Here is a 13,057-nt window from a genome sequence, read left to right as displayed (position 1 = left end):
CTAAGTTATTTCTTTCTTAAGTGAATTTGGGAGTGAGCGTAATTATTAAAGATAATTCGGGTACATTTTTGAATTAAGAATTTTCGTTTCCACATGACTTCACAAGTTGACGAGCAGAAATGGAAATCCAATGCAAGAAGGCTGCTTATATTTGACCAAAACCGATTACTTAAGTAGACTTATGCTGGCCAGATACGTCAAATCGAAACTCAAACACTTATTAAGCGAAACACGAAGAAAATTTGCAGACACAATACAATTTTGGAATGTGATTGAATGAAAAATGAATTTTCCAGAGCCAGCGAAAGTCCCAATCGGTTATGTTAACAAGGAAAGGCAATTAAAACAACTAAGAATACGTAAGGTTTAGCCAACGCGCTTATCAAATTCGACACGTAAGAATCATTGGTGCTTGCTCGATGATAAGGTTTTTGTGAAACACCAGATAAACAAATTAATTTCACAGACACGGATGGTTAACTGCTAAAATATGGCTAAAAGCGAAGTTGAAATCCGAATCGGGTGTTCCGTAGTTATTTCTTAAGTATTTATCTATCTATTCCGTGAACAATTCGATATATCACATCCTTAATAATAGTTAGCTTTCTGAAAAGTTTTTCTGCTCCGACGGATATTACAAAAAATGCTCTTCACGTTTCAGATTGGACTAAAACTGTGTCATCATAAATGTATATAATGTCTTTGATTTCTTTTTACAAACACAATTTGAATTGAAGCCAAGTTACAGGAGAAACAAAATAGGTTTTATTCTTAGGAATGTCTATTTTCCCTACGCATGGTGAGGCAGTTACTAAAAAGCCGATTAATCAATTTCACGACAAATTAACTTTAGCAAGCATACTATTGATTGAATGTATTCAGTGAGACTTTACTGTGATCGGCATAAAAACGTAATGTACCGATAAAATATTTTAAAATGCAGTTTATTTTTCTCCTGCTGACCGCTGTGTTATTAATAATATTGCCACAGACTACGCCAGCAAGTATGTCACTTCTTTCTTTTCATATTTATATGTCATCTTGCCACATACCAGCAATTGTACAAACAATGGTTTGAATTTTGCTAACGCCATTTCTATTTTATTTTTGCCACATACACCGTGTCTACGTGGTGAAGGTATTTCGAGAAATTGGTATGAGAAAACATAAACCTCACAGCTCAATGGATTATCAAGGAATATGACAGTCTACTTCTATCGTATGAGGTATGAAATGGATTACCAGCCTCATCAACCATGGCGTTAGGGTTATAATTGAGCCGCCAAATATGATAATGAAGAAGACAATATTGATAGGAATGTTAACGTTGTTGTTGATATTGGCGGTTTCTTTTCAGAATTCGATCTCATAATTATTCCAGTTCCAATCAATAGAGGAAGCTTGGCAAAGGCTCCAATCTGGGATCAGCCGCATGAGAATAGAAAAAATGATCTTTCGAGACTTGACATTGAACAATATTCAGAACCTACTGAGGTGCCCGACGTGGACAACTTTGACTATAATCTAGAAAAAATTGACAATAACAACAAAAGAACTGATACAGAAGAAAGAGACGAGTACGATGATGGTAATTATGCTGGTGATAAAATTGTTGGTGGTCAAGAAGTTGATATAAATTTATATCCTTATCATGTTGCTTACGGTTCAAATTGTGGTGGAGCGATTATTGATAAGAAATGGGTCCTAACAGCAGGGCACTGCGGGTAAGTGAGAAAACATTAAGTAGTTTTAAGCACTAAGAATTGCATATACTATTACTAAATACTTTAGAGTTACATAATATATTGGTTTTAGAATCATGGTATACACTTTTAATATTATTTATTTAACTTTAAAATAATCGTACGTCTAATTACCAAGTACTATCCTTACGTGCATTCAATGCTTGTGGTCACATTTCGTTTTCAAATATTAAATAAAGTTCACTTTTTGTAGGTAACGTGTTTATAAATTTGAATACCTAATCAACCACTATATTTTGTGTTAAAAATGAATTCATGCTTGCACTTTATTTATGGTAAATAAATGCATTTTATTATTACATGTATGCGATGCGAGTGAAGCATGACATAATAATAATAATATCGGCATTGAGCGAAATTGAACAACCAATACAATTATATATATATATATATATACCTACGTACTTATGTCTTTTACAGCAACTTCTTTAACTTATTTCATGTCGATATTTCTTTGCCACTGACCAGTGATATTGATAGATCCTAAAGATTGTTGATGCTCTAAAACAACCCAACAGCTATTGAAAATATATTTATATTAAGAACAGAAATGACTTCATAGAACTCTTCATAAAAGTGGTCTGTTTTGTAACTAATCTCTTCATATAGCCAAAACCTTTGGTATCTCTTTCCGTTTCATCATCAAAATTTCTTCTATTTCTTGGTTACAGTTTATAGTTTTCTAATTTTGTACGTTTCGTGTAGAACGAGAGCGGACTGTGACATATCCTACGTCATCGACTACCACGACGATGGGCCCAGTTTATAGTTGTCACTGTTTGAATAGGCTTTATAAATATAGGGTTGCCTCACCTAATCTTGGAGCATCTGAGGAGTGGTTGCCCGATTACGGCTTCGGGTAGGACGAGTACAGTCGAGGCTAGAGTATAGGCGGCGCCGGCTAAGGAAAACTAATTTCGGCCAAGGTTGTTGGTTGCCAACGCAGGCCGGCGAATAGGAAGCCCCGAAGATGATAATACATCAGAGTTTGGATGGGAATAGTCTGACTGTTGATGTAAATATTGACTTGACTTGACATTACAACACGACACGTAACTGGTACCTATGAAGCTGCCTAGAAGACGATGAAGCTGCGCGATTTTGGAGCAACTCACTCTTGACGCCCCGTGGATACCCAGCTTTTTGGACGGCTGAGCGGGATAGATTAAATAGTCCGATGTCGTAGATATTTGACAAATAAGTCTTATTTGACTGTTGATTAATGTATAATCATGCTAAAAGCGTATTTCATAGGCTAGATTGACCAAGTGATCACAGTTTTTAGACAAATCTACCGCAACACGGTCCCATGATGTTCAATCAACGATTTTAAGACTTACTAACTGGACGACTAACTGACATAGAGGTAAAATTAGGCAGACTAGGAAATGCTCCAGGCTGAGGGCAGGCAATCATGTTTTTTTATGAATCAGGTTATCCGAACTATTGAACGGTATAATTTTCATCATAGTACGTAAATTTTTAAATGTTTGCCCCTCTTAATTTGACCGACTGTGGAATGCTCTATGAGGCAACCCAGTTTTTTTGCACTTCTTAATGACCGTTATCGAATGGGCCAAGTTTCAAGGTGGTATCCGATGACGTAAATTGACACCAAAAAAATGACACATACAATTGCCTCCTACACAAAACGCTCCAGAATTAGGTAAGGCAACCCTATATTTTTATAAAGCCTATTTATACAGTGACAAATATAAAGTGGTCCCATCGTGGTATTCGATGACGAAGGGTTTGCTATGGTTCGCTCTTCTATTAGTCTCAGCTTACAACTTCCGATAGTCTTCAAGTCTACAACATCTTTCTCATGCATTCTTTTTCAAATATTATAATAATTAATCAATTTTGGAATTCCAAAGCAAGAAGCCGTACGTAAGGGTCGGATCGAAGTATTTGAATCAAGGCAAGAAGGTTCTAGTAAAGAGTCATACAGTGCATCCGCTGTGGTTCGCAAAGACTAAAGAACATCCGTTCGACTTTGACTTTCAAGTATTGGAGTTAATGGAGAATCTGAAATTCGATGACAATATTCAGCCTATAAAGGTGGCTAATATTGAAGACATGGTGATTGGAAAAGTTATCACAGTGACTGGATGGGGCAACACTGAAGAAAACGTAAGTTTCACAGTTTATTTTGAAGTGTTGTGTTTCGCAACAAAAGGAATAGTCTACAGAATAAATTTAATAACTGTTTTACAGATGCCATTGCCATTCATCGTCAGATGATTTCAAAAACTTTCAAAATGTATAAAACTTAAGCTTCTTAGTTGCTACTGTTTATTTGCCACTTGATTCTAACCTTTCCACGCGGTTATCTACTTTACCTGAACCAATTGCTTTCACCAAAGGTATTTTTTTTGTCATAGAGTCAAATTTTGCCACAAAGTCTCAAGCCTTGTTCCATAGGAATGTTAGATCCATTAACACCTTTGACAATATTTTGTATGTTTACAGGGTCCATATTCCAATGTGCTAAGAGCTGTGAGGGTACCAATAATATCGAAGGAGCACTGCCAATCAGTACCGTTTCCCTACTTTAGAGGTAGTTTAACTCCGAGGATGTTTTGTGCAGGATTCTCAGAAGGAAAAAAAGATGCTTGTCAGGTATTTTATTCAATACAAATTTTCGAGATATGGGTAAGAGAAGAATATCGCTGTGAAAATTCTGAATATTCTTGATTACATAATTTAGAGGAAATCTCAAGGGTACGAGCTACTAGAGGCACCTTGATTTCAAAATTTCTGAAAATGTGGAAGGAGGAAGCAGATGAATATGTACATAACTGTAGTGCTGAAAAAGACATTCTCGTATCGACCAATAAATGTTCTACGATTGTATTCTAAGCTAGATTTAATGATTCAAAGTATCTCATCCTATACTATTAAATAAGAAGTTATGAACTCTGCAGGACAAAAGGTTTTTGGTTCACACCCAATTTTTTTTTCCAGGGTGATTCAGGAGGGCCGGCGGTATCTAACGACCGTCTTCTAGGCATGGTGTCTTTTGGGTACGGGTGTGCCACTCCAGGGTCCTACGGTGTCTATAGCAAAGTTGCCAAAGTAAGAGATTGGATCAAAACAGTCACAGGCGTAAACCTTCAATGAAGAGGAGTGACAGAAAGAGAAAAACCTCAAAAACATGTGTTTTATTTGTTTTCTTAAAGTGTTAATACATTTCCTTTAGTTTATCATTGTGTTTTCTACGAATACATATATCCATGTGACGAAATTAGTGAAAAGACAATAAGCATTGTAATCGTAATACAGGTTCATCAAAACAGATAGATCAGCATCCTAATGACGGAACTTTTATCATCCTGTCTGAAAAGAAGTAGCCCCGTAAATACAAAAGTAGCAGCTACTATTCTAAGTTACCTAATACCAGCCACCTTCTACCCGATACAAATCCCGCTAAAGACTTCTCTTCTTCAACGCTTACCGCAATCGGCTGAAACTGGACCTGTTCTTTTCAATATAATCTTTGGTAATCTGATCTGGGCCGAGGTGTACTGGAGATCATCAGGTGTGGTTGTGTTTTACGTCTATCAGGTATGAACTCTCGACGGTTCTCGTTTTTCTGGCCAATTTGAATAGTGAATTCCATCTAAGAGAAATCTACAGTATCATGTCAAACAGAGAGGTAGACCTGAGGTTTTGTATAAATTCATCATCTCATTGAATGGCCAGGCTAGAAAAGTGGGTACATATTGAAGTGAGTTTTTGTATTTTGTCCTTCAGGCGGTATTTATTTCGTCCAGGAAGGTTAAAATATTGAAGCAATTCGCCCGTACAGCCGTTGGTCCCGGTTACTATTTACTGATGTATTAAGGGAGTAATTGTTACGTGAGCCATATCAGGGGCCTTTGGCGGCTCAATCATAACTCTCACAATGAGGATGGTATTCCACCTCACAACCCACACGATAAGGAGAAGAGAAATTCACTTAAAATTGACATTTTTAACATTGCGCACTTACTTTTATGTGCGCAAATATCAAATTGTCTAAAAAAGCAATTCATCTAAAAGAAACGATATGCAATACGTTTCGATTTTAGACCCCCAGATCGCTCGGAACAGAGAAGAATGAAAAAAAAAAGCGGAGCTCTTTGCCAGCAGTGGGACCCGTTATTATGTGCTTTAATTATGATAACCGCGTAAACTTAAATCAATGTAGCAGTGGGACACTTTATGCTAGGAACAAAATAATCAAACGTATTCTAGAAACCAAGGAACAAAGACACTATTGCAAGTGAAAGGCAAGACATAAAACTGTAGTCATAATTTGATTTTATATTTTATTACTTGTTTTAATAATTGGCTGAGACAAGCAAGAAAAACGTTACGTGATACAAAACTCACTTATAATATAAAGTAACTGTACAAAGTATTTGTGACTTGGAATCTTTGTTAGCAATGAAAAATCAGTTGCGTAATAGTTTTGATTTAAAATGCTATTGCTTTTCCAACTGTTATTAAGTTTAAATGCTGTTTTAGTGTATGGGTCAGTAGTATATTAATGATTGTAATCTTTAAGTTATATATTATGGTATAATAGAGATTTCTATTTCAAGCCTAAACCAAGCTTTTGAATTCATATTTGGATCATAAACGTGCCCAGCGGTGAAAGAAAACATCGTGAAGAAACCGACATTCTCGAGAAAAGCATTTTCGGAGGTATGAAACCTAACCTGTATTGAGCTGGTTTTCCCTTCGTGGCTTGGAAAGTGGGATAACCGCCTTATAGTTGTTAGACTATACGTCATTACTGGTTATTATTATTATTATTGTATGTCTTTTTCATATCTCGGGCCTATGGAGGCCCGGACTTTTGGAAGGCGTGCGTGGGGCCGAAGCCAACACGTAGAGGCCCCTTAAGACAGTTTAATCTAAATGTGGTGTGACACCAACCGGCGATTATCCCTGTATGCACTATGGGAGTGCACCCAAAGACAATCCCCGGTTCGTGTAGGACTATTGCAGATTATGGGAACAAAGGGAACTGGGCTATTGGGTTGGGGGTTAGTGGACCGGGAGACTGGAGCTATGGGGGACTATGGCGCCTGCTCGACCAATGTTGGTAAACATGGATAAATGAGCAGGCGGTGACTCGCCACTCCCTGGATGGGCCACCTATCTAGCCGACGCGACTGGACAGCAAGGCTTGCTGCCTTGCTGTCCAGTCGCGTCGGTTGGTTGTGAACAGCTCAGGGTGTCGAGAGGTGTACACCGCTTTCTGCGAGGCGGTTTACCCGCCTCACCAACTCGCGACTTATGCATCTTTCACTTCCACCCTGCGAGCGTATAGCTCTAACGCCCCACTCTGGCCGGCCAATGAAGGCAAGCCAGAGGTGAGAGTTCTGCGGCCCCCGCTGGGGTCCACTCCGGCCGGCCAGTGAAGGCAAGCCAGAGACGGAGGGCCTGACCGACTCTCGGGGGATCTCAGCTCCGTGGTGTCGTCACTCACCAACAGCTCGCCACAAGCTGGCCTGCGGAGACTGACTGCACTGTTGAATTCACCAGGTTCGCTGATGAATTCACCAGGGGGCGATGGGGTCGTCATATCCCGACGCCTTTATTATTATTATTATTAATAGCCCTCAACGTCCCACTGCAGGGCAAAGGCCTCTCTTCCCTACATTACTGGTTACTGTCCGTTATTTATTTTATAAAATAAGCCACCTTTAACCATTAATTCTGATTACTATTTACTTAAAGAAAGACGTAGGTAGCAGTTACATGAGCCATATCAGAGAATATAACTCTGACACCAAGGGTCTTAGCGAAGTTGCAAACGATTATGACAGTCGACAGTGACAGTGATAAAAATGTATGGGATTGACATGAAGTCATGTAAGGTGATATGTCAGTTTCATACATTTTCATCACTGTCACTGTCGATCATCAAAAATATCTATTTTAACATTATGAAACGATAGAAATGATTATGATAATCGACAATGACAGTGATAAAAACGTATGAGTTTGACATAAGGTGACATGTCAATCCCATACATTTTTGTCACTGTCACTGTCGACTGTCATAATCGTTTGCAACTTGGCTAACCACCCAGGAACACCCTGACACGTCGGTCTTGTATCTAACTACTAACACAATAGAAGAAGTAGGGTAATGAGAGAAAAGTCCAGAATTTTAGGTGGTCTTGAAATAGACATTGACGCGGCTCCGTATCAAGTGAACTACGCAGATATATGTGGAGGAGTTCTAATCCATCAAAGATGGGCGCTAACTACTGCACATTGTGGGTAAGATTTACATTATTTTACTTACATATGTATAATATAAACTCACTGATTATAATCACTAAAAGCGAAAGTTGATGATAGGGCTGGCAGAGGAAGACCGAGAAGTACTTGCATTGACCAAATTGGAGATGTCCTTAGAAAAGGTTTAATACGATCTACTCTGAACCGGCGTGCGTGTATGAAGCGATTGATGAATGTGGAGGAAGCAAGAGAAGTGTGTCAGGATCGAAGCAAATGGAATTCTATAGTCTCTGCTTACCCCGGTGGGAAATAGGCGTGGGTTTATGTATGTATGTATGTGTATTATAATCACTGTGGTCCTGTGGTTTGTTGGCTTGCTTCTGGATTTACCGGAGTTATTCATATAAGTGTAGTTTTCACTAATACAGTTGGCTCGACCAGTATAGACGTCGATGCGGCTCACCGCCTATCACGTTGGTCTAACAGAAAGCTCGGTGAGACTTGGGTACTTAGTTCATACCAATTGAAATATAGTCGTGACCTGAGAGGGATGATTCAGCTCATTATTCTAAGTTAATATCAAGTGGAATTTTCTATCGCAAAAGTATAGAATAGAAAATAATTTCAAAAAACGAAAAAAAAAAAAAAAGAGACATTAATGTTGTAACAAAAAAATCCACTTGTTATCAACTCAGAATCATGGTCTCAATCATCCCTCAAAGTTTTCGTAACGATGTCAGTAATACCCTGTATAATGGTTCATAATGTGAGAGAAATCCCATAGATTTTTACAAGAAGTACTTAGTTGAACACGTTATTTTTATAGTCTCTCAGTCTTGTAGGTAAAGGCAAATACTTAATGGTTAATTCGAAATATATTACACTTAATACACTTTCAAAATGAGTTCATGACTATATTTCCAGACAGAGGTACATACATCGCAAGATGAATCATTTTCTTCTTCTATCGTGTAGGTTGTGAGGTGGATTACCAACCCCATCAACCCTGGTGTCTGGTGTGAGTCACCGAGCTGCCTACACATCATACTTGCACTTACATTTTCGATTATTTTTTACATTCTCCCATATTGACGTGGGGGAAAACTGGCCCTAAGAAATCTGGACCGCATACAAATGTAGTTCTAACTTATATTTGCAGCCAAGAAAACTACATAAGAGTAGGTGACAAGCATAGACTGAGAGGTCCGAAGGTGAAGATCAGGGCTCACATAGTGCACCCAAAGTTTGGGAAACAGCACGAGTTTGACTACGACCTCCAACTGCTACAGCTGTTTAAAACTTTGAGGATCACACATTTCGTGGCGCCCATTAAGATTGGTAACGGACAAATCAAAGATTCTATTCATGTGGCTGGATGGGGATACTCTGAAGAAAAAGTAAGTTGATTCTCCTATAAGTAAGAAAGAAAGAAAGAAAAAATATTTATTCGGCATACAAGAAACATACTTAGGTAATTGAATTACTTAATAATAATTATACATATTGCCGAAACGGCCGTCACGGCCTAGCTGTAGCTAGACTATGACGCTGATTTTCAGCTGCAGCCGGTTGGGGAATCAAAAAACAGTGAGACAATAAGAACTGGGCTCTAAAGTCTAAGCACATAATTACGTAAGTACCTAAACCGTAATGTAACGTATTTGAGAAAAAAGAAAATAATAAGAAAAGTAAAAAAAATAATAAATACAGAATACTTGCTAAAGAGACACTAAACCTGACTATAAACTCGAGTAATAACATAATTATGTTTCCTCGGAAGGTAAGTATCACAAAACATAAAAGAACATGGCAAGTAGAGGTGTATCAGGTCAAAGATATTTTTTTTTTCAAAAAGAATTACAAATTCACAGTTATTATAAGATTATTAGTAGTTATCCAAGAGTGTAATATACAAACACGCTATCAGTACTTAAAAATAAAAATAAATGATTGTGTGTCTTTTTGGTGAAGGAGATGTCTGAGTGAATGGACATATTTAAAATTTTCCTTACTAGTACACATGTGTTATATTTATATAATTACGATAAATTAAAGTATTTTGTTTTATTGTTAATTATCTCCGTTGGTGTTAAATAATCCATGCGATACAGGACCTTATTTTGCTTATTTTGTGAAGTTTGGAGCTTCTTAAGATTGGTTTTAGCTGCAGAATCCCAAATTTGAACATACATCATACATCCACTTCTCGCCACTAGGACCCCGATACCGACCCCGCCGGCGTGGTCGACGATTTCCCTCATTCAGCGCTTATCGCTATCGACCCACTAGGGTCGATTAATTCTTTCAAATATTTTTCCTCTCAGACGACGCCCTGAGCCGAGGTTCGCGCCCAACTGGGCACCCTCAGGCCTGTTGTCTTAAATGTTGTACCGGGTGAGAGCCTTCAGCGCTCCCCATTTGTCCGGCCAAGTAGTTAATGCCATCTGCGGCAAATCTACAATAAGTCACGTCAAAAAAAAAAAAAAAAAAAAAACTTCTCGCCAGTTATGTTTGAGTTTCATGTAATAGGGGTGAGCCTATTGCCATCTTCTTCTATTAACCCACACGCGGTTGTGAGGTGAATTACCAACCTCATCAACCCTGGTGTCAGGGTTATTATTGAGCCGCCATAGGCCCCTGACATGGCTCATGTAACGACTACTTACTTACATCAGTAAGTAGTAACCAGGACCAACGCCATCAACGTTTTCAGCTGGGCACTTATCCCGGATATCACGTGATATCAATAGGACTTCACTGGGTCAAAGATAAATGCAAAATAAAATGCACTCTAAGAAGATGAAAAATCAATCTCATTTTACTTTTCGACTTATTTTCTAATTTAAATTAGCTTAGAAACTGGCTTCTTAGGTAACCAATCCTTCTTTCATTACAGGGAGAGTATTTGGATATCCTTCAACAAGTAGAGCTGATGCAAGTGTCGATGACAGAGTGCCAACTGGTGCAGTATAGGTGGTACAACAACACATTGACAGACAGAATGTTTTGTGCTGGAGGAGGTCAGCGGGATGCTTGCCAGGTTCTGATAAATCATATGCTTTAATCACACTAACATCCTATAAACAAATAGATTTTTAATCGCTAAGGAGTTTTTTAAAGTGTCCGAACCTTTTTTTTTGACGTGACTTATTATAGATTTGCCGCAGGTGGCAATAAATACTTGGCCGGATTAATGGGCAGCGCTGAAGGCTCTCACCCGGTACAACGTTTAAAACTACAGGCCTGAGGGTGCCCAGTTGGGCGCGAACTGTCGTCTGAAAAGTCGTCTGAGAGGAAAAAATATTGGGTCGATAGCGATAAGCGCTGAATGAGGGAAATCGTTGACCACGCCGGCGGGGTCGGTATCGGGGTCCTGAAGTGTTTGGTGTCGCGAGCTGATTGGCTGCCTCTATGGCTAGAGTAATCGGGTCGTCGGGATCGTATATTACGTGCTTCCGACGCTGTGTCCGTAAATAAGACACACATTAAGTTACGTTTTGTATTTTCCATGACTTTTACACCTGCCCTTTGTAACTGGTATAAATCATGTACTTACCATTCTTCGTGGTCCAGTCGTTGAGCGTTGGACTTACGATCCGGAAGTCTTTGGTTCGAGTTCCGATGGGGACATACCTAAAACAAACAAACAAAAAAAACAATTTGTGAGAATTTTCCTGGTTTCAATCACCTGATTGTCCGAAAAATATGACGATTCCGTGCTTCGAAGGGCTCGGTCTAGGTTATATTTACTTAAGTATGTTTTTGTTTTCTTTATCTCCAGGGAGACAGCGGTGGAGCAGCGGTGGTGGAGCACGGCGTCAATGAACGTCTGGTGGGGATTTCTACTTTCGGGTACGGCTGTGGTCGCAACATACCCGGTGTTTACATCAATGTCACACAACCCGATATACGAGACTGGATTAGGAATTATACTGGCGTCTGATCAACGTACATAATAATGGAAATGAAATACTTGGGTAGTTTCTCAGGGCAGAGATAAATTATGAAATAAAGTGAAAAATTGAATGGAATGATTAGTTTTGATTTAATTTTTTTCTTTGTGAGTTTCCCTAAGCACAGATAAGTGTTATAAAAACAAAAATAATTTTAATTATGAAATTCTGATTAAGTAATGAATAAAGAAATATCTAAAGGTAATAAAAAATGTTTTTCTTTTTCTATTTAACTTACACATTACATATTTAAAAAAAAAGAAAAATAATAAGTGCGACATTTTGTCACGTTTTTCCATAACGTCAAAGGTTGTTTTTTCATATAAATTCCATAGTAATTTCGTGTTTTGATGTTTAGTAAAAAGTAACTGATCTGACTAGTTGGAAACTAACCTATTATTTATTTATGACGTTTTGAATCGGCGTGACGACTTGGTCGCATTTCCATAACACCCTGTTGGTAGTAAGTGCAATGTACTATTTTTAATAAGTGTGCTACACAACATAATATAAGTTCATAACTAAATCCTAATTGGGGTAGGCCTCGGTTTATAAGATGGAGGATGGATAGGCCCCAATGCGCATTTTGTATGAGAACCGCTATGATTTTCAGAAAGAATTGTATAAATGGATTGTAGCAAAAAACATTTACAAAATTAAAGATTTTATTGAATTTTGATAACTTTTTTTTTTAATTAACATGAATGTACTTAATATAACCATCATTTTTGACATGTACCTAACTATTAGAGTATTTTTTTTATTTATTTTTTTATTGTTTTCATTGTATTTTGACTATTTTAATTTTATTCTTTGACTTGTTAGTACACTAACAAATTTGCATGCCTATGTTATGGCCAAATATGTTGTTCTTAAATATTATTTATTGTTACCACCTTAAATACCATATTTGTGCAATAAATGATTTGATTGATTGATTGACCGCTGTCGCCAGTGCAACCCCGCTCTTTTTTACGTCTACTCCTGCAAACAGATAACTACGATAGCTCTACGCTTCTCATATTCCATAGCCACTTTACCGGCAATGTATAGTTTATTTGATAGGCTGCAAATTTGTCATTACTTTTGTAAGTTTTT

The 13,057-nt window shown here is 37.9% G+C and overlaps 2 protein-coding genes across 2 annotated transcripts; both read left to right on the top strand.

Moving 5' to 3' along the window:
* Positions 1-283: 283 nt before the first annotated feature.
* Positions 284-4,886, top strand: LOC126377953 (trypsin-1-like). Its single transcript, XM_050025987.1, has 5 exons — positions 284-359; positions 1,358-1,724; positions 3,641-3,896; positions 4,236-4,385; positions 4,731-4,886. The coding sequence occupies exons 1-5, from the start codon at positions 284-286 to the stop codon at positions 4,884-4,886; spliced, it is 1,005 nt and encodes a 334-aa protein (XP_049881944.1).
* Positions 4,887-7,911: 3,025 nt separating this feature from the next.
* On the top strand, positions 7,912-11,949 carry LOC126377952 (trypsin 5G1-like). Its single transcript, XM_050025986.1, has 4 exons — positions 7,912-8,045; positions 9,166-9,403; positions 10,903-11,046; positions 11,788-11,949. The coding sequence occupies exons 1-4, from the start codon at positions 7,912-7,914 to the stop codon at positions 11,947-11,949; spliced, it is 678 nt and encodes a 225-aa protein (XP_049881943.1).
* Positions 11,950-13,057: the final 1,108 nt, after the last annotated feature.

Source organism: Pectinophora gossypiella, chromosome 24 (assembly GCF_024362695.1).
Source record: "Pectinophora gossypiella chromosome 24, ilPecGoss1.1, whole genome shotgun sequence".
In the NCBI taxonomy this organism is placed as follows: Eukaryota; Metazoa; Arthropoda; class Insecta; order Lepidoptera; family Gelechiidae; genus Pectinophora; species Pectinophora gossypiella.
This window is presented reverse-complemented; position numbering and strand designations above follow the sequence as displayed.